The sequence below is a fragment of the Stegostoma tigrinum genome, chromosome 22, assembly GCF_030684315.1.
Source record: "Stegostoma tigrinum isolate sSteTig4 chromosome 22, sSteTig4.hap1, whole genome shotgun sequence".
In the NCBI taxonomy this organism is placed as follows: Eukaryota; Metazoa; Chordata; class Chondrichthyes; order Orectolobiformes; family Stegostomatidae; genus Stegostoma; species Stegostoma tigrinum.
This window is the reverse complement of record NC_081375.1, coordinates 4,626,568-4,651,869: the sequence shown is the minus strand read 5'-3', so window position 1 is coordinate 4,651,869 and position 25,302 is coordinate 4,626,568. Positions and strand designations below refer to the sequence as shown.

The window sequence follows — 25,302 nt, the reverse complement described above, 5'->3', positions numbered from 1 at the left end:
AGGGAGGTTCAAGTGGAGCCTCAACACCTGCATGAGTTGGTTAGGCCAAAGAACCTGTTTCTCAGCTGTACACCTCAAGGAATTTACATCCCCCTTTGTCTTCTATCTTTTTTGCCTTTATCTCTCCAGTTTCCAATCTCAGACCTTCCATCATGTTCTTTCTCCCACCACACTCTCATTGCCTCTGAACTTGGTTAAAATCCTGTTATCATGTGATCTTCAGCAGTATCAGTTGGCTGTTCGACTGTGGAGGACTCATAGTGGAACATGAAGTTTGCCTCACCCAACTCCTTTTGATTTCCAATTGTACAGTGTCCTTGTAATGAAGATAGTGGAGATGTCACCAGTTACCCAGGCCTCTGCAGTGCTGTGATGGCACATTACTACTGGGAGAGGCAACAAGGATGGTGACAGTAGATCAGGGCAGATCGTGGGAAAAAAAGGTTAAATAAGCAAGACAGAAGATGAGAAGATTAAAGGGTCATCTGACTGTTTAAAACAATTTAAAACGTTGCAAGGGTTGATAGAGTACAAACTATTTTTTTCTTGTGGGAGAGGGGCCAAGTCTGATGTGACACAAAAGGCAGTGGAAATCCAGAACTCCCCACCCCATGGAAAGCTACTTATTATTAATGTTGGCCAGAAATGTGAAAGCATATGGACTCAAGCTGCATGGATGGGGTTTGGAAGGAGCGAGCTGTGATCACACTGATCAGTGGAGCAGGTTCAAGGGGCTGAATGGCCTGCTCCTATTCCTGTTTGAGAACTTGTTACATAAGAATATACAGGCCCGAGTGCTAGGCTTTCCAAATGGAGATATCAATGCACAAGATTTTATGCCATGGCTCTGTAACTTCATAGAAAAGAGCCAGCTTTGTGCTGGGCATGAGGGAAGCCTCAGTGCTCCTCCCGCTGAGGGTCTTTGAGGTCGAGGAAGAAGAACCACTTTCTGACCTCTTCTATCACTGGTGCCAGCAGAAGAAGCTCCCTTCAGTCATTCCTAAACCTGGAACTGAGCAGAATCAACTGAACCCAAGTATGAGAATCATTAGGCTGGAGAAACATTTCTTCTTCATCTTTGCAAGGAAGTGACTGTGATTGAGCCTTGTAGCACAGCATAAATCTGAGAGGAAGGTTCACCACCAGATTTTTGGGGCAACTTGAGATTGGCAGTAAATGCCAACAGTGCCCTTATTTCCCTGATAAATTAGTAATTAAAAAGGAAAAATTAAATCCAAATCATTACTTTAAAGGGAACCAGCATAGTAACATAAAGATTGAACTGATGTTAGGAAGATTTTCTTCAATCAAGAAATGACTGATGTTGTGAAGTGGTTTTGAAGTAGTGGACGCTATGTTAGATGCACTGTTTTCCAACATGCTTTAGCTAAGATGGGCTGAACGGAACTTCCTCATCCACACGTTATATTGTGAACTGTTGTCCAGGGTTCCTAGATAATTATTCTAGAAGTAGCAACAGCTGGAATTTCAACACCATATGCTTCTTTGTCCTTCATCAGCCAAATTTAGAAAACCTGCCTTGTCCATTCTGCTGCAATATTTTCAATTCTCACTTCACCTGCTTAACAGACTTTCCAAGACCGCATGTAGGGTCTGCTTACAGTGAGTTGTGCTCTGATCTGTTCCAGGGCTGTCGACATCCTACGCATGGCCTCAGCATCCAGCCACATGTCCTTGCTGATTGCACGTGATGATGAAGCCAGGTAATGAAGGGCAGCTTCTGTCCAGCCCTCCTCAGTTGGTCAATGTTTTAATTCTAAGATTTGTGATGTGTGATTCGAGGTGTGCAAGGTAAATATTGTGTGCGATTTATTGCCATCTATAAATCCAGCTCTCATTGCTTCCTGTTAGCGAAGAGGGGAAAGAATCCTGTTAGGAGGTCATACTGCAGATTCTCTAATTGAGTTGGGATCTAACTATCGAGCAGAAAGTACCTTGGTTCCAGTGCAGTCACAACCTTAATAATTAATTAATTAGAAATCATTTTACCAGCTAAGCTGATCAGTGTGTTAAAGCTTTGTTTTCTGTCTTTATTTCATTCCTTCTAAGCTCAGTAATACAACTTAAATCCGATTAAACTGTGATGTTGTGGTGAGAATAGGCCTGCAGTGTCCTACTGCATAATCAGGATGGCCTTTGGAGCACAGCTTTGCCTGTTCAGCTGGGTGTAAAGGATCCTGTAGTATTCTTCACAGTCTCACTGCAGCAGCCAAGTTACTACAAGTAAGAGGTAGCAGGCAGTGAGCCTAAAAGGCAGGTAATTGGAATTGAAGCACAGCAAAGTAGTGATCAAATTGAATGATGGAACAGCCATGATGGGTTGAATGGCCATCTTCCACATCTTTCTCGTTATTGAGGATGACCCAATTCACGCATTCACAACCAGAGTCGATTGTTGTATGAAGTACTTTGAAAGGTTTGGCTGTAATGGGGTTTGAGATGAATACAAATGTCGTTTATATCTGATGGTGGAATGTTTATGTTTATTCTCAATGCACCCATTTTAATTCCTGATCAAAGTTCCCATTTTTAGCAGCAGGCATGCCCCTCCTTTGCACACAGCATCCCAGTGCCCCTTCGCCTCTGTACAGCTCTTGTGAATATATAATGGGAGACCAGTTCTACCCTTCATCATCTGGTTGGCTGAGTTATTCATTCATCATTCATTCATTCACTCATTGGCAGTCCCACACAGATGAGGATGACTCTCTTCCCCTCTCAGAATGAATCTGTAGGTGGCTGTACAGACTGATACGGCTTCCACAGGCTCTGTTACGCTTGGGGCAGGTGGCTATGGGAAGGGGTGCGTGTGGCAGCACGCTCCTTACGCTGTTTTTGCCTGGTTTCTGCTTTCTCCTGACAGCAAGTCTCGAGGTGCTTGATGCCTTTCCGAATGCCCCACCTCCACCTTGGACGGTCTTGGGCTAGTGATACCCAGGTGTTGTTGGGAATGCCTCACTTTACCAGTGAGGCCTTGGGGGTATCTGAAGCACTTCCTCTGTACATGTTGGGCTCACCTGCCATTCCAGAGCTGGGGGTAGAGCACCTGCATGGCGACAGTCTCAAGTCAGTCGTGCAGACAACATGCCCAGCCCATTGTAGCCAATCAAGGATGGTCAGTGCGTTGATGCTGCTGTTGGCCTGATCGAGGATGGTGGTGTTGGTACATCTGTCTTCCTAGTGGGTGCACAGGATCTTTTGCAGACAGCATTGATACTACTTCTCCAGCACCTTGAGGTGTCTGCTGTAGATAGTCCACATTTCAGAGCCATATAGGAAGGCAGGAACCAAAACACCTCTGTGTACCATGAGCTTGGTGTCAGATCAGATGTTGTTGTCCTGAAACATCCCTTTCTTCTGGCAGCCAAAGGCTGTGCTAGCATGCTGAAGGTATCGGAAGAGGGTCAACATTTTCTAAGGCCTCTGCGTGGACCTTGATGATTGGAGGCTTGCTCCACAATGTCAGGCCAGGCTGGTGGAGGACCTTCATCTTGTGGATGTGCAGGGTCAGGCCAATGCTCTCATGTGCCTCTGTAAAGGTGCTGAAGATGGTCTGGAGTACATCCTCGGAGATTACAATGACACTGACATGGTTTTAGCTCGAAAGCGGCAGAAATTAAATAATTTCCCTCTGGTTTTGTAAATTAGCTCCACTCCATTGGGGAGCTTGTTGGCAGTGAGGAGAGCATTGCAGTGAGGTAGGTTGAGAACTGTGATGACGGAGCCAAGTTGAGTTATAGAATTGTGTGATACGGGCAGGATGACAATTTAAATGTGTAAAGTAATTGTTCAAATTAGTTCTGTTTTGTGACTTTATTGGTGTCTGCAGAGATTTCCCAAGTTCTGTGGAACTCACTTGAGAAATCAAAGTGAGAGGATAGTGTGATTTGAGAGGGTTGTGAAATCTTCCAAATGTTGAGAGTTCAGACCTGTTTCCCACCCAGCTGGAAGGCTTTCACTGATGGGACTTATTCTGAGAGTGAGGGCAGCTATGTATGCAGCTCCACTGCAAGCTCAGATCTGCTTCAGGTTGAGCAGCAGCTGCTAGCTTCTGCCAATGATCTGCTGCTGCACAGGAGAGAGGGGATGAGCACAGAGCTCCAGTGTGCAGGATCCCATACCCACGTAGTGTTTACAGGCATAGGTTTCCAAGATATGACCAAGTACCAGTGCATCAGGGCGCTCAGAGGTTGATGTTAGATCATTGTTGACATTTGTAATCTCTTGGAAGAATACTGTCTGGCAAGCAGGCCACATGGACACAAGTGAGCATGGTGGCTGTCCAACACAAAGTCACCACAGTCCTGCATTTTACTCACTCACCTCTAACTGTTCCTAGGAATCAGCAAGAGATAGTTGTACAATCTCACAGTGTGCAGTCTGCAGGTACATCTTACAGGTGATTGAAGGCATGTTTGCCAGGACCAAGACTTGGGTGCATTTCTCAACCAATGAGGCCAGCCGAGATGAACGAGTACCTGGCTTCGGCTGGTGTCCCATTGGTCCAGGAAGTTGTGGTAATCAAGACCCTGTCCCAGTGCTCATCTGGTCTGAACCTAAAGCTATCAGCATTCACAACAGGGCAGAATTTCAAGTCAGTTGCCATACTGCATCTGTCCTGCAGCAGCCAAAATCTCCAGAGAGCTTCATAGTCTGCTTTTACTTGGGGTCCTCCTCGATCCTGACCAACCCATAACCCAACCAAAATAATTTGCAATTGTTAGGCTGGGTCAGGATTCAGTCAGGACACAGATTTCTGTAAACTCTGGATAAAAATAGCTTGCTTGCAAATCTCTGTGCCACAACTTGTTTAATCATCGACTCGGGCACAATCTAATCAAGAGCAGAGAGCACATTTATATCCTGCTAAAGTGATTAGATAAACTGTTGGATAATACTGTTCATGCTGGAAATCTGAAATCACAACAGAAAGTCCTGGTGTCACTCAACTGTTCAATCGATCTCTTTAAGGAGAAAAGCAAAAGTTAATGTTTCAGGCTGCCAAACATGCAGATCTGCATATGTTTTCTTTGTGTTTATGATAATGGTTAAGTGCATCAGAAAAAACTCCTAAGGTATTTTTCGAATGCTTGAACTTTATCTTTTACTTTCACCTGAGAGGACATACTGGGCCTATGTTTAACAATAGACTGTGCCTGTGACAGTGTAACAAAACCTTGGTATTGCATGGGGGCTTTCAGCCTAATATGTTATTGGCAATGGAGTGAAAGTTTACACCTTCCTACTCAGAGACATGTGAATCTTCATTTGCCATCTCTTCTCCCTGTCTTCTGTTGCCGGGTGAGATCAAATCTGGAACTTTCTTGTGTTCTGTGTCTCAGTCCCATATCTCTGGTGCAGGCATGGTTGAGAGAGAGTCTGACTTTATTCATTCCTGTCCAGTCTGGAGCTAAAAGCATGTTCTGCATAGTGGTGTCCCTGAATTATGAGCATGTATATCTGTACCGTCAGATGACAGTGAAGAAACAATCTTCCTACACTGAAAACACAACTGAGAGGTTATATCTATCGGAAAGACTGGGATTCATGCCATGAGAAAAACACAAAGTGGGTGGCCATGGGTACCCGCATGGACCCAAGCTATGCCTGCCTCTTTGTAGTTTATGTGGAACAATCCCTCTTCCATACTGACACTGGCCCTAAACCCCACCTCTTCCTCCGTTACATTGATGACTGTATCGGCGCTGCCTCGTGCTCCCACGAGGAACTCGAACAGTTCATCCTCTTCGCAGTTGCGAACCATTCCAACTCCCCCTCCCATTCTCCAGACAACCTGTCCATCCTGGGCTTCCTGCAGTGCCACAATGATGCTGCCCGAAGGTTGCAGGAACAGCAACTCATATTCCGCTTGGGAACCCTGCAGCTTGATGATATCAATGTGGACTTCACAAGCTTCAAAAGTTTACATCTTCCCACTCAGAGACCTGTGAATCTTCATTTGCCATCTCTCTTCAAAATCTCCCCTCCCCCTACCGTGTCCCAAAACCAGCCCAGTTTGTCCTTGCCGCACTAACCTGTCCTTCCTCCCACCTATCCCCTCCTCCCACGTCAAGCCCCACCCCCATTCCCTACCTACTAACCTCATCCCACCCCCTTGACCTGTCCGTCCTCCCTGGACTGACCTATCTTCTCCCCACCTACACTCACCTTTACTGGCTCCATCCCCGCCTCTTTGACCTGTCTGTCTCCTCTCCACCTATCTTCTCCTCTATCCATCTTCTGTCCACCTCCCCCTCTCTCGCTTTTTATTTCAGAATCCCCTTCCCCTGCCCCATTTCTGAAGAAGGGTATAGGCCCGAAACATCAGCTTTCCTGCTCCTCTGATTCTGCTTGGCCTGCTGTGTTCGTCCAACTCTACGCCTTGTTATCTCTAATGTTGAAGATCTGATCTAGCAGGAGTCTTTTACATTCTGTAAGGGTTTTGATACGGTTCACTGAAATACATACCCTTCAGGTTCACCACCAGCATAACAGCTGATGATTCCACTCATTTCTTATGGGAGAGCCCAGAGCTAGAGTGCATAAATAGCCCATAACAAATCCATTAAAACATTGAGGAAAGATATCTTTGCTTAGAGAATGGTGAAGATATGAAGCAGCAAGTGGCTGAGGTAGATATGGCTGAGATGCATTTTGGGGCAATCTGGATAAACACGAGAGAGGAATGGAAGGATATGCGGAGGGGTGTTAGGTGACAGGAGGAGACTTGTGTAGACGTCAGTGTGGGTCAGATGGGCCAATTGGTCTGCTTCTGTCCCTTATCCTGTTTAATAGGAAGGTATACTGTGTCAGAAAAGAAGGTGATTCAACTATCCAACACATCTACGGTTACCAGTTCTGTACTGTTAATGTATTGTTTCTCTCTCTTTGTATCACTGTTTGTCTTATCTTATCAGTCACCTCATTTGCGATTTTAACCAAACCAGCATTTCACTGCTGCTGTTGGTGAACCCCTTGTATGAGCCGTCTCGCTGACCTCTCATTGGCAGGATTTGGCCGTGTCTTTTAGACATTGGACTGCTTACACAAGTCCCTTCCTTAACACCCTGAACTGTTCGCCATTTCTATCCCTCATAGCGTTCCACCCCAGTGCTCTCAGAGTAATGTCTGCAGCTGGTGGAACTGAAGGAAACGGCTAGGGAGAGGGAGATGCTACATTCATTGAATAACATTCTTTGACCTGTGCTTCAGTGTCTGCCAGTGATGGAGTTGTGGTATTCAATTATTGGGCAACTATACCAAGAAATTTTTTCTGAAGAAGGGTCTAGACCCGAAATGTCAGCTTTCCTGCTCCTCTGTTGCTTGGCCTGCTATGTTCATCCAGCTGTACACCTTGTTGGCTCGGATTCTCCAGCATTGGCAATTCCTACTATCACTATACCAAGAAATTTTTGATTAAGATTAGTCAATTTTAAACTTGGAAGCAGATGTAGGTTCTGACACATTGCGTTAATAGCTAAACTGTAAAGACAGCACAGCCAACATCAGTGGCACAGTGAACAATGTCTGCAGCTCTGTCATTTCCAGATTATGTCTTTCCATCACCTGATAAAGTACTGTTCAACTTTGGGAGCACAGCCCTAATGTTTAATCAAGCCAAATATCTCAATCGGCTTATGTGAATACTGATCTCAATAGCTCACCATAGACAGGAAAAGGCAGATTTATTTCAGGCTGTCTCTCAAGAAATGGGATTAAAAGGTAGTTGAAGGACACCAGACCCAATGACCACACGTATCCTCTGATATCTCAGCATTCCACCAATTCTAGCCCTTCGCACAAACTCAGTTACCATTTTCTCCACCATATCAGCTGTGCCTTCCTCTGCCTGGAGCCTAAGGTTTGGAATTCCCTCCCCAACTCTGGGTACCTCTTTCTCCTTCTTTTGGGACATTCCTAAAAGCTTACATAGAACATAGAACATTACAGCACTGTACAGGCCCTTCGGCCCTCGATGTTGTGCTGACCTGCCATACCAATCTGAAGTCCATCTAACCTACACTATTCCATGTACGTCCATATGCTTGTCCAGCTTATCTCTTTAATTGATATTTTGATCACCTGACCTTACAACTCTGACTCGGAGTCTGTTATGTTTGATAACAATTGTATGAAGTAATAAAAACAAATTGCTGGAGTAACTCAGCAGGTCTGGCAGCAACTGTGGAGAGAAAGCAGAGTTAATTTTTCAAGTAAAGTGACTCTTCTTCAGAATTTCTGTTTATGTTTCAGATTTCCAGCATCCACAGTTCTTTTTTTTAATCCTATAAAGTACCCTAGAGACCTTTCTGTTACATTAAAGATACCAAATACATACAAGTTGCTGTTGCTACTATTGAGTAGTGTAATATGATGCCTTTGATTTAATTCTTTTTCTTGAGTTCTCCAACCCTTAAGGCAGGTCTGATTCACAGGCCTGATGTCCACTGGGGATGGGGTGGGGAAGGGCAGACAGCCAGGCCCTGAACCCACCCCAGCCAGGACAGGGATTAAACCCCTCACTGTTGGCACCGGTCTGATTCATATGCTGTCCAGCTAACCAAGCTAACTAGCCTGCACCCAAAGAGTCAAGTTACTACGACAAAAACATAGTTGTACCAAATATTGTGGTTTGGAGCTCTGAGTAGAGTCATAGAGGTCTACAGCCCTTTGGCCAGCATAATCTGCAACAGTCAAAAACAAACACCTATCTATTTTAATCACATTTTCCAGCACTTGGCCCACAGCTTATATGCCTTGGCATCACAAATCCACATCTAAATGCTCCTTAAATGTTATGAGGGTTTCTGCATCTTATAGACAGTGCATTTCAGCTTCCTACCACCCTCTAGGTGAAAAATAACATTTCCTCATATCCCCTCTAAGCCTCCCACCTCTTATCTTAAATCAATACCCCTGGTCATTGATCCATCCACCAAGGGGAAAAGTTCTTTCTTGTCTATCCTACCTATGCCGCTTATCATTTCAGACATCTCAATCTTGACCCCTTTCAGTGTCCTGTACTCTGAGGAAAACAACACTAGCCTATCCAATCTCTCTTCACAGCTGAAACTCTCCAGCACATCCAACAACATGGTAAATCTCTTCTATACCCTCTCCAGCCCTATCACATTTATCCTATAATGTGGATTCCATGCAGTACTCTAGCAGTGGCCAAGCCAACCTTTGTACACTTAAGCATAAACTCTGTACTCTTAAACTCTGTGCCTTGGCTATTGAGGGCAAGTATCCCAAGTGCCTTCTTAACCACTTTATCTACAAATTCAATTACATTAGGATATGCAAAACAAGGCCTCTTTGGCCCTCAGTACTTCCCAAAGTCTTGCTGTTAATCATGTATTCCCTTGCCTTGTTTGTCCTGCCCAAGGTCATCACCTGACACTTATTCAGAATGAATTCCATTTACTACTGACCAATCCATTTATATCGTCCTGTAATCCAAGGCTATCTATCTTCCTCACTATTTGTCACCTCAGCATTTTTCATATCAAGAACAAAGAAAATTACAGCACAGTAACAGGCCCTTCGACCCTCCAAGCCTGCGCCAATCCAGATCCTCTATCTAAACCTGTCGCCTATTTCCAAAGGATCTATGTCCCTCTACTGTCTGCCCATTTGTGCATCTGTCCAGATACATCTTAAATGACGCTATCGTGCCCACCTCTACCACCTCCACTGGCAACGCATTCCAGGCAACCACCACCCTCTGCGTAATGAACTTTCCACACATATCTCCCTTAAACTTTTCCCCTCTCACCTTGAAATCGTGACCCCAAGTAATTGAGTCCCCCACTCTGGGAAAAAGCTTCTTGCTACCCACCCTGTCTATACCCCTCATGACTTTGTAGACCCCAATCAGGTCCCCCCTCAATCTCCGTCTTTCTAATGAAAATAATCCTAATCTACTCAACCTCTCTTCATAGCTAGCGCCCTCCATACCAGGCAACATCCTGGTGAACCTCCTCTGCACCTCTCCAAAGCATCCACATCTTTTTGGTAATGTGGTGACCAGAACTATACGCCATATTCCCAATGTGCTCGAGCCAAAGTCCTATACAACCGCAACATGACCTGCAAACTCTTGTATTCAATACCCTGTCCAATGAATGAAAGCATACCGTATAACTTCTTGACCACTCTATCCACCTGCGATGCCACATTCAGGATACATTGGACCTGAACACCCAGATCTGTCTGTGCATCAGTTTTTGCCAGGGCTTTTCCATTCACGACATAGTTCGCTCTTGAATTGGATCTTCCAAAATGCATCACCTCGCATTTGCCTGGATTGAACTCCATCTGCCATTTCTCCACCTAACTCTCCAATCTATTTATATTCTGCTGCATTCACCGACAATCCCCTTCACTATCTGCTACTCCACCAATCTTAGTGTCATCTGCAAACTTGCTAATGAGACCATCTGTACCTTCCTCCAGATCATTTATGTATATCACAAACAACAGTTGTCCCAACACAGATCCCTGTAGAACACCACTGGTCATAGTTCTCCATTTTGAGAAACTTCCTTCCACTACAGCTCTCTGTCTCCTGTTGCCCAGCCAGTTCCCTATCCATCTAGCTAGTACACTCTGGACCCCATGCGACTTCACTTTCTCCATCAGCCTACTATGGGGAACCTTATCAAACTCCTTACTGAAGTCCATGTATATGACATCGACAGCCCTTCCGTCATCTATCAACTTTGTCACTTCCTCAAAGAATTCTATCAAATTGGTAAGATATGACCTTTCCTGCACAAAACCATGCTGCCTATCACTAATAAACCCGTTTTCTTCCAGATGTATATAGATCCCATCTCTCAGTATTTTCAGCAGCTTCCCCACCACTGACATCAGGTTCACCGGTCTATAATTACCTGGATTATCCTCGCTACCCTTCTTAAACAAGGGGACAACATTAGCAATTCTCCAGTCCCCTGGACCTCACCCGTGTTTAAGGATGCTGCAAAGATATCTGTTAAGGCCCCAGCTATTTCCTTTCTTGCTTCCCTCAAAACCTAGGATAGATGCCATCCAGACCTGGGGACTTGTCCACCCCAATGCCTTTTCAAATACCCAACACCTCCCCCCTCCGTATGCTGACTTGACCTATAGTAATCAAACATCTATCCCTAACCTCAACATCTGTCATGTCCCTCTCCTCAGTGAATACCGACGCAAGGCACTCATTAAGAATCTCACTCATTTTCTCTGACTTCTCACATAACTTACCTCCTTTGTCCTTGAGTGGGCCAACCCTTTCTCTAGTTACCCTCTTGCTCCTTATGTACGAGTAAAAGGCTTTGGGATTTTCCATAAACCTGTTTGCTAAAGATATTTCATGACCCCTTTTTGCCCTCTTAATTCCTTGTTTCAGATTGGTCCTACTTTCCCGATATTCTTCCAAAGTTTCATCTGTCTTCAGTCGCCTAGACCTTGTGTGTGCTTCCTTTTTCCTCTTTGCTAGTCTCACAATTTCACTGTCATCCATGGTTCCCTAATCTTGCCCTTTCCATCCCTCATTTTCGCAGGGACATGTCCATCCTGCACTCTAATCAACCTCTCTTTAAAAGCCTCCCACATATCAAATGTGGATTTACTCTCAAACAGCTGCTCCCAATCCACATTCCCCAGCTCCTGTGGAATTTTGCTATAGTTGGCCTTCCCCCAGTTCAGCATTCTTCCTTTAGGGCCACTCTCATCTTTGTCCATCAGTATTCTAAAACTTAAGGAATTATGATCACTATTCTCAAAGTAATCCCCTACTGAAACTTCAACCACCTGGCCGGGCTCATTCCCCAACACCAGGTCCAGTATTGCCCTTTCCTGAGTTGGACTATTTACAAACTGCTCTAGAAAACTCTTGTGGATGCTCCTTACAAATTCTACTTCATCTAAACCCCAAACACTAAGTGAATCCCAGTCAATATTGGGAAAATTAAGATATCCTGCCACCACCATCCTGTTGCTCCTACATCTTTCCATAATCTGTCTACATATTTGTACCTCTATCTCATGCTCACTGTTGGGAGGCCTGTAGTACAGCCCCAACATTGTTACTGCACCCTCCCTCTTTCTGAGCTCTGCCCCTATTGCCTCACTGCTCGAGTCCTCCATAGTGCCCTCCTTCAGCACAGCTGTGATATCCTCTTTGACCAGTAATGCAACTCCTCCACCCCTTTTACCTCCCTCTGTATCCCGCCTGAAGCATCTATATCCTGGGATATTTAGTTGCCAATATTGCCCTTCCCTCAACCAAGTCTCAGTGATAGCAATAACATCATACTCCCAGGTACTAATCCAAGCCCTAAGTTCATCTGCCTTACCTACTACACTTCTCGCATTCAAACAAATGCACCTCAGAACACCTGTCCCTTTGTGTTCATTATCTGCTCTCTGCCTGCTCATCCCCTTAGTCACACTGACTTCATTATCTAATTCCTTACAGGCTTTAGTTACTACCTCCTTACTGTCTACTAGCTGCCTCATTTGGCTCCCATCCCCCTGACACATTAGTTTAAACCCTCCCCTACAGCATTAGCAAAAGCAGCCCCTAGGACATTGGTTCCAGTCCTGCTCAGGTGTAGACCGTCCAATTTGTAATAGTCCCACCTTCCCCAGAACCAGTCACAATGTCCCAAAAATCTGAAACCCTCCCTCCTGTGCCATTCTCAAGCCACACATTTATCCTGTCTATTCTTTCATTTCTACTCTGACCAGCATGTGGCACTGGTCGCAATCCTGAGATTACTACTTCTGACGTCCTACTTTTTAACTTGGCTCCTAACTCCCTAAATTCTGCTTGTAGGACTTCATCCCATTTATTACCAATCTCATTGATGTCCATGTGCACCACGACAGCTGGCTGTTCACCCTGACCCTTCAGAATATCCTGTAGTCGATCTGAGACATCCCTGTCCCATGCACCTGGGAGGCAACATACCATTTGGGAATCTTGTTTTCGACGACAAAACTGCCTATCTACTCCCCTTACAATCAAATCCTCTATGACCGTAGCCCTTCCACTCTTCTTCCCGCCCTTCTGTACATCAGAGCCAGCTACGGTGCCGTGAACCTGACTACTGCTGCCTTCCCCTGGTGAGCCATTTCCCCCAGCAATATCCAAAACGGTATACCTGTTCTGGAGGGAGATGGCCACAGGGGATACCTGCACTGCCTTCCTGCTCTTTCTGTGCCTTTTGGTCACCCATTCCCTTTCCCCCTCAGCAATCCTAATCTGCGGCCTGACCAATTTGCTGAACATGCTATCCACAACTTTCTCAGCATCGCGGATGCTCCAAAGTGAGTCTGTCCGCAGCTCCAGAGCCGTCATGCGGTCTAACAAGAGCTGCAGTTGGACACACTTCCTGCATGTGTAGGAGTCAGGGACATTATCTGTGAACTTACTGATCAATCATCCTCGTGATGGTAGAGACACCTGTGCTGTTTCCGCCACACAGCTGAGCAGAAATCCTTCCCACTCTGGTGTTTGTTGGAAGGATTTACAAGTTGATCCTTAATTGAGTTGTTAATTCCCCCTACTTGGCAGTCGGGCCCTGGGGTGGGACTTTTACTTGAACAGTAAAATTCTCTAACAACTGGACATGGAGGAAATCAAGCATGGCCTCCCCTGATGTAACTGCCCCCACTTTGTTCTCACCCTTTGCAGGATTGTTTAATTCTTGTAAACCCCCTCTGAACTCCCTCCAACGCTAGCATATCCTTCCTTAGATATGGGGACCAAAAGTGATCTCAATATTCCAAATGCAATCTGATCAGATCCTTATATGGCCTCAGCAGTGTATCCCTGCTTTTGTATTCTTGTCCACTCGAACATTAACATTATATTGCCCTTCTTAACCACCAGTAGAACCTGCATGTTAGTCTGAAGAGAAACCTGAAATAGGTCTCCCAAGTACCTCAGAGTTTTGAAGCCTTTCCCTATTTAGAAAATACTCTACGCCTCTATTCTTGCTGCCAAAGTGCATAACCTCACACCTTCCTCTATTGCATTCCATCTGCCACTTCTTTTCTCACTCTCCTCCCCTGTCCAATCCTGCAGCCTCCCTTCTTCCCGGTACCTAGCGTCCACTATGTCCTGGCGGACTGGAGGAGCAGCACCTCATATTCTGCTTCAGGAGCCTACAGCCCAATGGCCTATACATGGAATTCACCGGCTTTAAAATCTCCCCACTCCTGGCCTCATCCCATGTCCAATCCTCCCTCTCAGCCCCACCGCCTTGACCTGCCCATCTTCTCTTCCACCTCTCCGCTCCTCCCACCTCACTGACCAATCACCGCCACTGCTTATCTGCACTCACCTACCTTCCCCAGCCCCACCCCACCGCTCTATTTATTTCCCAGCTCCCCTCCCCCTCCCCATTTCTGAAGTAAGGTCCCGACGTGAAATGTCAGCTTTCCTGCTCCTCTGATGCTGCCTGGCCTGCTGTGTTCCTGCAGCTCCTCGTTGTGTTATCCCCACTATGTCCTGCCCTCTGATCCTCTTCACACAGACTGACTAATGTTTTATTTTATTTTCCGGTTATCTGCTTTTTTTATTGTTCCTGTTCTATGATTCTCACTTTAAGAATGAGTAAACTATATGTGTGGCATGACTTTGAGACTGGGAAGTGAGAGGTTGCAGAAAGACTTGGATGGGGTGGGAGAGTGGGAAAGCCCTCCACCACCACCCTCTGTCTGCTATCATCAAGCCAGTTTTGTAACCAATTGGCAAGCTCTCCCTGAATTCTGTGCGCCCTTAGCTCAGCAGGCAACTTTGTGGAACCTTGTCAAAGGCCTTACTGTAGTCCACATAGACAACCTCTGCCATGCTGCCCCCATCTATCTTCTTGGTCACTCCTTCAAAAAAACTCAGTCAAGTTTGTGAAACACAATTTCCCATGCACCAAGCCATGCTGGCTCACCCTCATTAGTGCTTGCCTCTCCAAATGTAATCCTAAATTTAAGAAATCCCCTCCAACAACTTACCCACCACTCATGTCAGACTCATTGGTCTGTAGTTCCCAGGCTCATCCTTACAGCTTTTCTTAAATAAAATAAATATAAATAAATTAAATAAATAAATAAAAGCCACCCTCCAGTCTTCTGGCACCTCCTCTGTGGAGTGAGCAGGACATTGGTGAGGCCACTTTTGGAGTACTGCGTACAGTTATGGTCACCCGACTTTGTGAAGGATATTATTAATTGGAAAGGGTGCAGAAAAAATTTACAAGTGTGTTACTGAGGCTGAAGAGTTTAAATTTTGAGGAGAGGCTGGATAGGCTGGGACTTTGGAGTATAGGAGACTGAGGGTGATCAGATTAGAGGTTTATAAAATCACGAGGGGCACAGGTAAGGTGATTAGCAAAGGTCTGTTCCATAGGGTGAGGGAATTCAAAAATAGAGGGCATAATTTTAAGGTGAGAGGAGAAAGATTTAAAAGTGATCTGACAGGTAACTTTTTCTCTCGGAGGGTGGTTCATATGTGGAATGCCTGACCATAGGAAGTAGTTGATGCAGGTATAGTTACAAAAATTACAAGACGTTTGGACTGGTACATGAATCGGTAGGGTTTAGAGGGTTATGGGCCAACACAGGGCAAATGGGACTAGTTTAGTTTGGGAAGCTTTGTCGGCATGGACAAGTTGGACTGAAGGGTCAGTTTCCGTGCTGTCTGACTCTATAAGTACTCAGGGTCAGGCACAACATGCTCATGTTTCTGTATAAGACTTAATTCACCTTTTACCATTTCTCAGTTCGGGTTCAGCTTAAATACACAACAGAGCTCCTCTACAATGTACCCATCAAATACACCAAGCTCGAAGTTAGATACAGAGTAAAGTTCTCTTTACACTGTTCCATCAGCAAGCATTTCAGTGTCACTGACCCTTTGGCAAGTGCTAAATGTGGATGCTCAGTGAGGACAGGATTGCCCCATTTCTGATACACTGCAGAGTTCAGTTTCTAGCATTACTTATGTCTTCCTTCAAACAGGAAGAATGACCCAGATAACAAGGTGTGGAGCTGGATGGACACAGCAGGCCAAGCAGCATCTTAGGAGCAGGATACCTGACGTTTGGGGCCTAGACCCTTCATCAGAATATCTGATGAAGGGTCTAGGCCCGAAACGTCAGCTTTCCTGCTCCTAAGATGCAGCTTGGCCTGCTGTGTTCATCCAGCTCCACACCGTGTTGTCTCAGATTCTCCAGCATCTGCAGTTCCTATTATCTCAGGAAGAATGGCCCCTTGGATCAGCTTGCTATACAAACTTAATGAGGGGCAGCACGGTGGTGCAGTGGTTTGGGGTGGCACAGTGGTTTGGGGTGGCACAGTGGTTTGGGGCAGCAGGGTGGCACAGTGGTTAGCACTGCTGCCTCACAGGGACCTGGGTTCAGTTCCACCCTCAGGCGACTGTGTGGAGTTTGCACATTCTCCCTGTGTCTGTGTGGGTTTCTTCCGGGTACTCCGGTTTCCTCCCACAGTCCAAAGATGTGCTGGCTCAGTGGATTGGCCATGGGAAATTGTGCATAGTGTTCAAGGGTGTGTAGATTAGGGGAATGGGTTTGGGTCGGGACTCTGAGGGTTGGTGTGGGCTTGTTGGCTGAAGGGCCTGTTTCCACACTGTAGGGATTATATGATTTATGATTCTCTGATCTATGAATGGGAAGGGTTTTGATCCAGTGTGAGTGAATGGGAAGCAGTTTGAAACATTGTACTCTAAGTAAATAACAGCAGAATTGATATTTCTGACCTGTGTTAGAAATCTGCTAGTCTTGTAGTCTTGTTAACATTTTTGTATTTGGAGAAAATTTGCTTTTGACCTGACAACCTTTTACTCATTGTTCTACTGTTTTGGGAACAGATTATTTGTTGATTTATGGGATTAAAATGTAGGAAAAAAAGCAAAGTGAAATTAATTTGATGGTTTGTGTGCTTTTATGAAATAGCTTTGCAAATCTGTCCAAAGCATATTAAACTTAACCCTCTCAGCAGCCAGCCCTAGCTTTGTTGACGCTAATGTGACCACCCTTAGGCAGTCATCTTTGATTATTAGCAAGTAAATAAGTGTCCACCTTCTGGCTGGTCAGCTCTATGATCGGTATTTCCTGTTAAAACTCAGAAGCTGCACTCAGGCACAGCAGTCCCTGCCTTGTTTAATGCAGTGGAAGACAGCGGTCTAAGAAGGTGCTGATGGAATTAGCCTCTGAGTAAAGAACCTGCCTCTTACATCTGTCTTCAAGCCTATTACAGTGCTTCTGAGTTGGTGACCTTATCCTTTCAAGGTCTCTGTAGAGACATCTGTGATAACAAAGATTGAAACTGTTCAACCTCTTTGCCTGCCCAAGTTGTATTGTCATGGTCTCACCACTGCAGAGGAGTGTGCTGAGGATCCAGACTTGGTAAACATGTAGGATTCTTTGGGGGTTTGACAGGGTAAATACTGAGAGGTTGTTTCACTCATGGGAGAGTTGGGGGGGTGGTACGACGGCCTAGTGGTATTCTCGCTGGACTATTAATGCAGAGGCCCAGATAACGTTCTGGAATCCAGGTTTGAATCCCGCCATGGCAGATGGTAGAATTTGAATTTCATAAATGTCTGGAATTAAAATATAATGATGGCCATGAATCCATTGTCAATTGTTGGGAAAAACCCATCTGGTTCATTAATGCCCTTTCAGGAAGGAAACTGCCATCCTTACCTTGTCTAGCATACATGTGACTCCAGACTCACAGCAATGTGTTTGACTCTTAATTGTCCTCTGGGAAATTAGGAATGGGCAATAAATGCTGCCTGGTCAGCGATGGCCTCATCCTGTGAATGTATACAGAAATTAAGGTGCGTCAACTTAAGACTGGTATGAGAAGGATTTTTTTTCTCTCAGAGGGTGAGTCTCCACCACAGAGAGCAGTGGGCACAGAATCCCTGTGTATGTCTAAGGCTAAGATGGATAGGTCGGGGAATCAAGGGTTACGGGGAAAATAGAGCATAGTGAATATGAGGAATGTTGGATCTGCCATGATCCTATAGGATGGCAGAGCAGGCTTGAGGGACAAAACTGTGGACTCCATTTCCTATTTTTTGTGGTCTTAAACTCACAACTTAATGCTGTCTATCACGTTGTTGTAGTTCCACACTCTGACTCGCCCCGGACAAAACAGTTGCCGATTTTGCTGTGCAGACTCAAGTGTCAGATTACTGGGGATTCTGAAACCGAAATATATGAAGCTATCAAAAATTTGCAGGTTCACATTGTCATTGTTGATAGATGAGTGTGTGGGCAATATCCTGGACCCATGACTTATTTTTATGTATATGCTTGTGGAATGTAAACATTGCTGGCTGGACCTGTATTTATTACCCATCTCTAGTTGCCCTTGAGGAGGTAGTGATGAGCTGCCTTATTAAACTGTTGCAGTTCACTTGCTGTAGTTAGACCCACAACGCCCTTAGAGAGGGAATTCTAGGATTTTGACCCAGCAACAGCGAAGGCATAGAACATAGAACATAGAACAGTACAGCACAGAACAGGCCCTTCAGCCCACAATGTTGTGCCGACCATTGATCCTCATGTATGCACCCTCAAATTTCTGTGACCATATACATGTCCAGCAGTCTCTTAAATGACCCCAATGACCTTGCTTCCACAACTGCTGCTGGCAACGCATTCCATGCTCTCACAACTCTCTGCGTAAAGAACCTGCCTCTGACATCCCCTCTATACTTTCCACCAACCAGCTTAAAACTATGACCCCTCGTGCTAGCCATTTCTGCCCTGGGAAATAGTCTCTGGCTATCAACTCTATCTATGCCTCTCATTATCTTGTATACCTCAATTAGGTCCCCTCTCCTCCTCCTTTTCTCCAATGAAAAGAGACCGAGCTCAGTCAACCTCTCTTCGTAAGATAAGCCCTCCAGTCCAGGCAGCATCCTGGTAAACCTCCTCTGAATCCTCTCCAAAGCATCCACATCTTTCCTATAATAGGGCGCCCAGAACTGGACGCAGTATTCCAAGTGCGGTCTAACCAAAGTTTTATAGAGCTGCAACAAGATCTCACGACTCTTAAACTCAATCCCCCTGTTAATGAAAGCCAAAACACCATATGCTTTCTTAACAACCCTGTCCACTTGGGTGGCCATGTATAGTTCCAAGTCAGGTTGGTGTTCCCATATATCTGCTGCCCTTGTCCTTCTACATAGATGTGGCCACGGGTTTGGAAGGTGCTGCCTGAGGATCTTTGGTAAATTTCTGCAGAGCATCTTGTAGATGGTACACACCTGCTGGTGAGCGTCAGTGGGTGGAGGGAGTCGATGCTTGTGAATGTGATGCCAATCAAGCAGCTGCTTTGTCCTGAATGGTGTTCAGCTTCTTGAGTGTTGTTGGAGCTGCCCCCATCCAGGCAAGTAGGGAGTATCCTATCACACTCCTGACTTGTGCCCTGTAGATGGTGGGACAGGCTTTAGGGACTCTGGAGGTGACTTACTCACCGTAATATTCCTAGCCCCTGACCTGCTCATGTAGCCACTGCTTTTATGTGACAAGTCCAGCTGAGTTTCTAGTCAATAGTAACCACTAGAATGTTAATAGTGATTCAGTGATGGTCACCCCATTGAATGTCAAGGGGCTATGGTGAGGTTGTCTCTTATTGGAGATGGTCATTGCCTGGCATTTATGCAATTTAAATGTTACTCGATAGCTGCCAGCCCAAGCTTGGTTATTGTCCAGATCTTGTTGCATGTGGACATGGGCTGCTTCAGCATCTGAGGAGTTACGAATGGTGCAGAACATTGTGGAATCATCGGCGAACATCCTCACTACTGACCTTATAATGGAGGGAACGTGATTGATAAAGCAGCTGAAGATGTCCTTTGGAGTTCTGCTTTCAATTCGTCAAAATGTGCTGCAGAAAATATTTACAAGGATGTTGCCAGGGTTGCAGGGTTTGAGCTAAAGGGAGAGGTTGAATAGGCTGGAGATGTTTTCCCTGGAGCATCGGTGGCAGAGGGGTGAATAGCCAAGATCTTTTTCCCAGGTTAGAGAAGTCCAAAACTAAGAAAGTATAGGTTTAAGGTCAGAGTGGAAAGATTTAAAAGAGACCTAAGGGGCAATATTTTCATGCAGAGAGTGGTGCATGCATGAAACGAGGTGCCAGAGAAAGTGGTGGAGGCTGGTACAATTACAACATTTAAAAGGCATCTGGGCATCAAGATGGGTCTATGGAAAGGAAAGGTTTAGAGGCATATGGGCCAAATGCTGGCAAATGGGAGTAGGTTAATTTAGGATATCTGGTCAGCATGAACAAGTTGGATCAAAGGGCCTGTTTCCATCCTGTACAACTTGATGACTCCAAGTCCTGGAGCTGAGATGACTGATCTCCAATAACCACAACCATCTTCTAATGTTGAAATGACTCCTTGATACCACACACAATTAAATGTTTTCTTGATGTGAAGGACTGTCACTCTAATCTCACCTCTTGAATTCAGCTCTTTTGGTCCATGTTTGAACCAACCCTGGAATGAGGTCAGGAGCTGAGTGGCCCTGGCAGAACCCAAACTGGGCGTCACTGAGCAGGTTATTGCTGAGCAGGTGCTGCTTGATAGCACTGTTACTGACACCTTCCATCACTTTACTGATGATCGAGAATAGACTGATGGGGTAATAATTGGCTGGATTGGATTTGTCCTGTTTTTGTGTACAGGACATACCTGGGCAATGTTCCATATTGGCAAGTAGATGCCACTATTGTAATTGTACAGGAGCAGCTTGACTTGGACAGCAATAAGTTCTGGATCCCTAATCTTCAGCCATGTCGTCAAAATGTTTTCAGGCTCCATACCTTTTGCAGCGTCCTGCGCCTCTAACCATTTCTTGATGTCACGTGGAGGGAATCGAATTGGGTAAGTCTGGTATGTATTATCTTGACAACGATGATCAAACCAAACTTTCCCCATCTGCCCTTTTTCTGCTGCAGATGTTCCTCAGTATGAAATGTTAATGCTGCATCTTAGCTTAGAGAAACTCTGTGATGGGAACATAGTGCACCTTTCTGTTCGATCTCAGGCCAGCAATGTCAAAGATTTTGTCATCATTTCCAGTATGTAACTAGACACTGCCTGTCAAAGACCTGAGGGCATATGACAGCAGTGAGAGAATATGAGTGTCAGGGTTTGTTCCCTTAACCTTCAGCTGTTTTTAAGTATTACAAAGTAGTAGGGCTAATTGCCATAGCTTTACACTCGGGTGAGTGCCAGGGCCTGACCATATGTTGTAAAGATCATCTGTTTTTATTTTTCTTTATTTTGTAATTTGGAGAAAATGGGAAGATGATTGTCTTAAACCAGGGACATTGGAAGGAGTTAACAAAGTGTGGAGCTGGATGAACACAGCAGGCCAAGCAGCATCTCAGGAGCACAAAAGCTAATGTTTTGGGCCTAGACCCTTCATCAGGGAAGCTCTCTGATGAAGGGTCTAGGCCCGAAACGTCAGCTTTTGTGCTCCTGAGATGCTGCTTGGCCTGCTGTGTTCATCCAGCTCCACACTTCATTATCTTGGATTCTCCAGCATCAGCAGTTCCCATTATCACATTGGAAGGAGTTGATGGATTTGTTAAAAACAAGGTATAATCCATTGAGAGTTGTGTTTTGTTACACCTCGCTGGGGGTAGTTCATCAGAAATCATGTCCCACTATTCCTTAAGTTGTCACAAAAAAAATCAAAGAAGTGTGCAAAATTCCTCTGTTTTCCAGTCTTTTATAACCAGGTTAACAGAAAGCGCAGATTGGGTTTCACTGAACAAGAATTAACTATTTATTACAAACAGACAGGTTTTAGCTATAGACAACAAATATGAATTGTCAGCACTCAAGTATGCTAGTTACAACTAAAACACCCTAATAAACTTCCCCTTACACCCATGCATGTACACACAGAGACAGGAGAACAATCTCCTGGGTGTTGAGGGGGAGCAGCTGGGGAGGCAGGAGATTGGCTCCTATCCACTGGGTTTACTGGGGCGATTCCTTGTGCTGATCAGAAGACTGCTTCTTAGTCTTCCCTCTCCACATACTGAACCCTTGTTAGCAGGAGGCTGTGGTGTAATAGTAATATCACTAGTAGCTCAGAGTCCGACACAAATGTTCTGAATACAGAAGGTGATAGCCCAATGTTATCATCACTAAGTTATTAATTCAGAAAACCAAGTAATGTTCTGGGCAAAGATAACAAGGTGTGGAGCTGGATGAACACAGCAGGCAAAGCAGCATCGGAGGAGCAGGAAGGGTTGTGGGAAGATACTGGAGCACACGGAGGAAACCCGCGCAGACACGGGGAGAGTGTGCAAACTCTGCACAGACAGTTACCAGAGGATGAAATCGAGTCTGGGTCCCTGGTCCTGTGAGGCTGCAGTGCTAACTACTGAGCCACTGTGTCTTCCAATCATGAAGGACATGGATAAGGTGAAGAGACATCTTTTCCCTAGGGTGGGTGAATTCAAAACTAGAGGGCATAATTTTAAGGTGAAGGGAGAAATATTTGAAAGACACCTGAGGGGTAACATTTTCACACAGACAGTGGCTCGTATGTGAAATGAATCACCGGAGGAAGTTGTGATTGTAGGTACAGTTACAATATTTAAAAGACGTTTGGACAGGCACATGAATAGGAAAGGTTCAGAGGTATATGGGTGTGAACACAAGTGAAGGGGACTGGTTCAGTTTGGACAGGCACATGAATAGGAAAGGTTCAGAGGTATATGAGTGTGAACACAAGTGAATGGGACTGGTTCAGTTTGGACAGGCACATGAATAGGAAAGGTTCAGAGGTATATGGGTGTGAACACAAGTGAATGGGACTAGTTCAGTTTGGACAGGCACATGAATAGGAAAGGTTCAGAGGTATATGGGTGTGAACACAAGTGAATGGGACTAGTTCAGTTTGGACAGGCACATGAATAGGAAAGGTTCAGAGGTATATGAGTGTGAACACAAGTGAATGGGACTAGTTCAGTTTGGACAGGCACATGAATAGGAAAGGTTCAGAGGTATATGGGTGTGAACACAAGTGAATGGGACCAGTTCAGTTTGGACAGACGCATGAATAGGAAAGGTTCAGAGGTATATGGGTGTGAACACAAGTGATTGGGACTAGTTCAGTTTGGGAAATTTGGTCAGCATGGAGAAATTGTACTGAAGGGTACGCTTCCACACTATATCACTCTATGACTCAGAGAAGACTAGAGTCGAGTATTGGAAAATGGGATGAGAATAGGTGGATGTTTGATGATTATTGTGACATGATAGGCCATAGGGCCTCTTTCCTTGCTGTAAAATCTCTGAGGTGCAAGGTGACTGTTCAACACTTGCAAAAGTCTTTGGCTTCTTAATTAAAAATCATTGCCTACAGAGACTGGAAAGGGGAAATGCTGAAGATGCTTTTTACTGCAGAGCAAAGACTGCTCCTTCGCACTCCCAGAGGTTCACACCTCTAAGCTGCTCCACTGTTGCAGAATTGTTGGTTGGTAGACAGAAAGCCTTTGTCATCGATAACTGGTCACTATTCCACAGATCAATCAGCTACTTGCTGCCAACCGAAGTTCTACTTGTACACACCCCTTGGCTGCAAACATGCCCCACCCTCTGACACTGCTTGAACACACAACAGTGTAAGCAAAGCTTACAAGAGTGACAGGCTACTTGCTTCTGAAATGTGCTGCAGTCCTTCAATGACCCTGGGTTTTTAAAACTGTTCTTTTCCCGTTTCAGCCCACAATCAAAGATACAGAAGAATAAGGAGGCAGAATCATGACTGTTTCTACTGTTGGTGTTGCTGAAGCAGCCATGAAAGATATGTAAGCTGCTGTGGCACTGTGGGTGTGTGCAGAGCAGGCTTTGCCCAGAGACAGATTGCTAATTGGTTTGTGCAGTCAGGAATCATTCTGAAGGTCAGGACTCATCAACATGGTAACAACTCTCTGATTGCCTCCTGAGCATTTAGGCAGCAACAAAGTTGCTGGAAAAGTTCAGCGCGTCTGGCAGCATCTGCGAAGGGAAAAACAGAGTTAACGTTTCAGGTTCCTCAGAACCAGACCCGAAACATTAACTTTGTCTTTTCCTTCGCAGATGCTGCCAGACCTGCTTAGCGTCTCCAGCAGCGTTGTTTTTGTTCCTGATTTACAGCATCCACAGTTCTATCGGTTGGACAGCATCTGTGCGAATAGTACAGGGACATAAGTCTCCAGGCTTCAAAAGAGTCAACTCTCTCTCTCTTGTTGTCACCTTTGCACAGTGAAATAACTGATCTCCCCACCATTCGCTGGAAGCTGTTCCCTGTAACCATTGACTGAAAGACTGAACAATTAATGTATCGACTGCACTGCATTTTCAACAACGAATTGAAAGGATCTGGAAATAAGGAGTTCAGCGATCAGTGGATTTGGAAGAAGTAAAAGGGACCTTCGTCATACCCTCTGAACGGATGCTATGGAACTGTGTTTCCCCAGTACTGCACTGAGAGAGTGCAGAAAAGATTTTCCTGGATGTTGCCTGGGTCAGAGAGCTTCACTAATAAAGACAGATTGGACAGACTGGGGTTGTTATGCTTACAGCAGAGGAGATTGAAATATATAAAATGTTAGGGGGCATAGATAGGGCAGACAGGAAGAAACTTTTCTTCTTGATGGATAGGTCAGTAGGGGGCAGAGATTTAAGGTATAGGACAGAAAGTTTAAAGGGATGTCGGGAAAAAAGCACTCCCTCAGAGGGTGATAGTAATCTGGAGCTCACTGTCTGTAAGAGTTGTAAAGGCAGAACCCATTATATCATTTAAGGAATATTTGGATGTGCACTTGTAATGCTGAGGCATATGAGGCTATAGACCAAATGCTAAAAATTGGATTAGAATAGTTAGTGGATTGCTTTTGGCCAGAGCAGTTTTGGGCCAAAGGGTTTTTCCTGTGCTATAGATCTCTATGACTCTAATATTTTTCCTCCACCCATAACATCTGTGCTTGTTGATTTGTTTGGCTGTGTGTGCACCACTTTAGAAAGGGAATAAAGCTTAAGCTAGCAGAGTTATAAATTGATACTTCAGATCTTGTTTTCTTTTTGTTAAAACTGACTTCATTATAATAGATGGTAGTTTCTCGTTAAAAACAAAAACGTGGTCAGTGTTTTCTGTCAATTAAACTGGGAGACTTGGAATAATTTGATTAAATCGTTAAGTTTTGTGAGGACCCGGGGAATGGGAGGCCTCAAGTTTCAGT

General features: G+C 45.0%; 1 protein-coding gene across 4 annotated transcripts in view; it reads left to right on the top strand.

Moving 5' to 3' along the window:
* The window catches only part of stxbp4 (syntaxin binding protein 4), a 192,159-nt gene that overhangs the window by 16,813 nt on the left and 150,044 nt on the right, over nucleotides 1–25,302 (top strand). For all 4 annotated transcript variants that reach the window (XM_059653591.1, XM_059653589.1, XM_059653592.1 and 1 more), the window contains one exon: nucleotides 1,650–1,724. In XM_059653591.1, coding sequence (XP_059509574.1) covers nucleotides 1,650–1,724 — 75 coding nt within the window. The remainder of the gene's footprint in view (nucleotides 1–1,649; nucleotides 1,725–25,302) is intronic.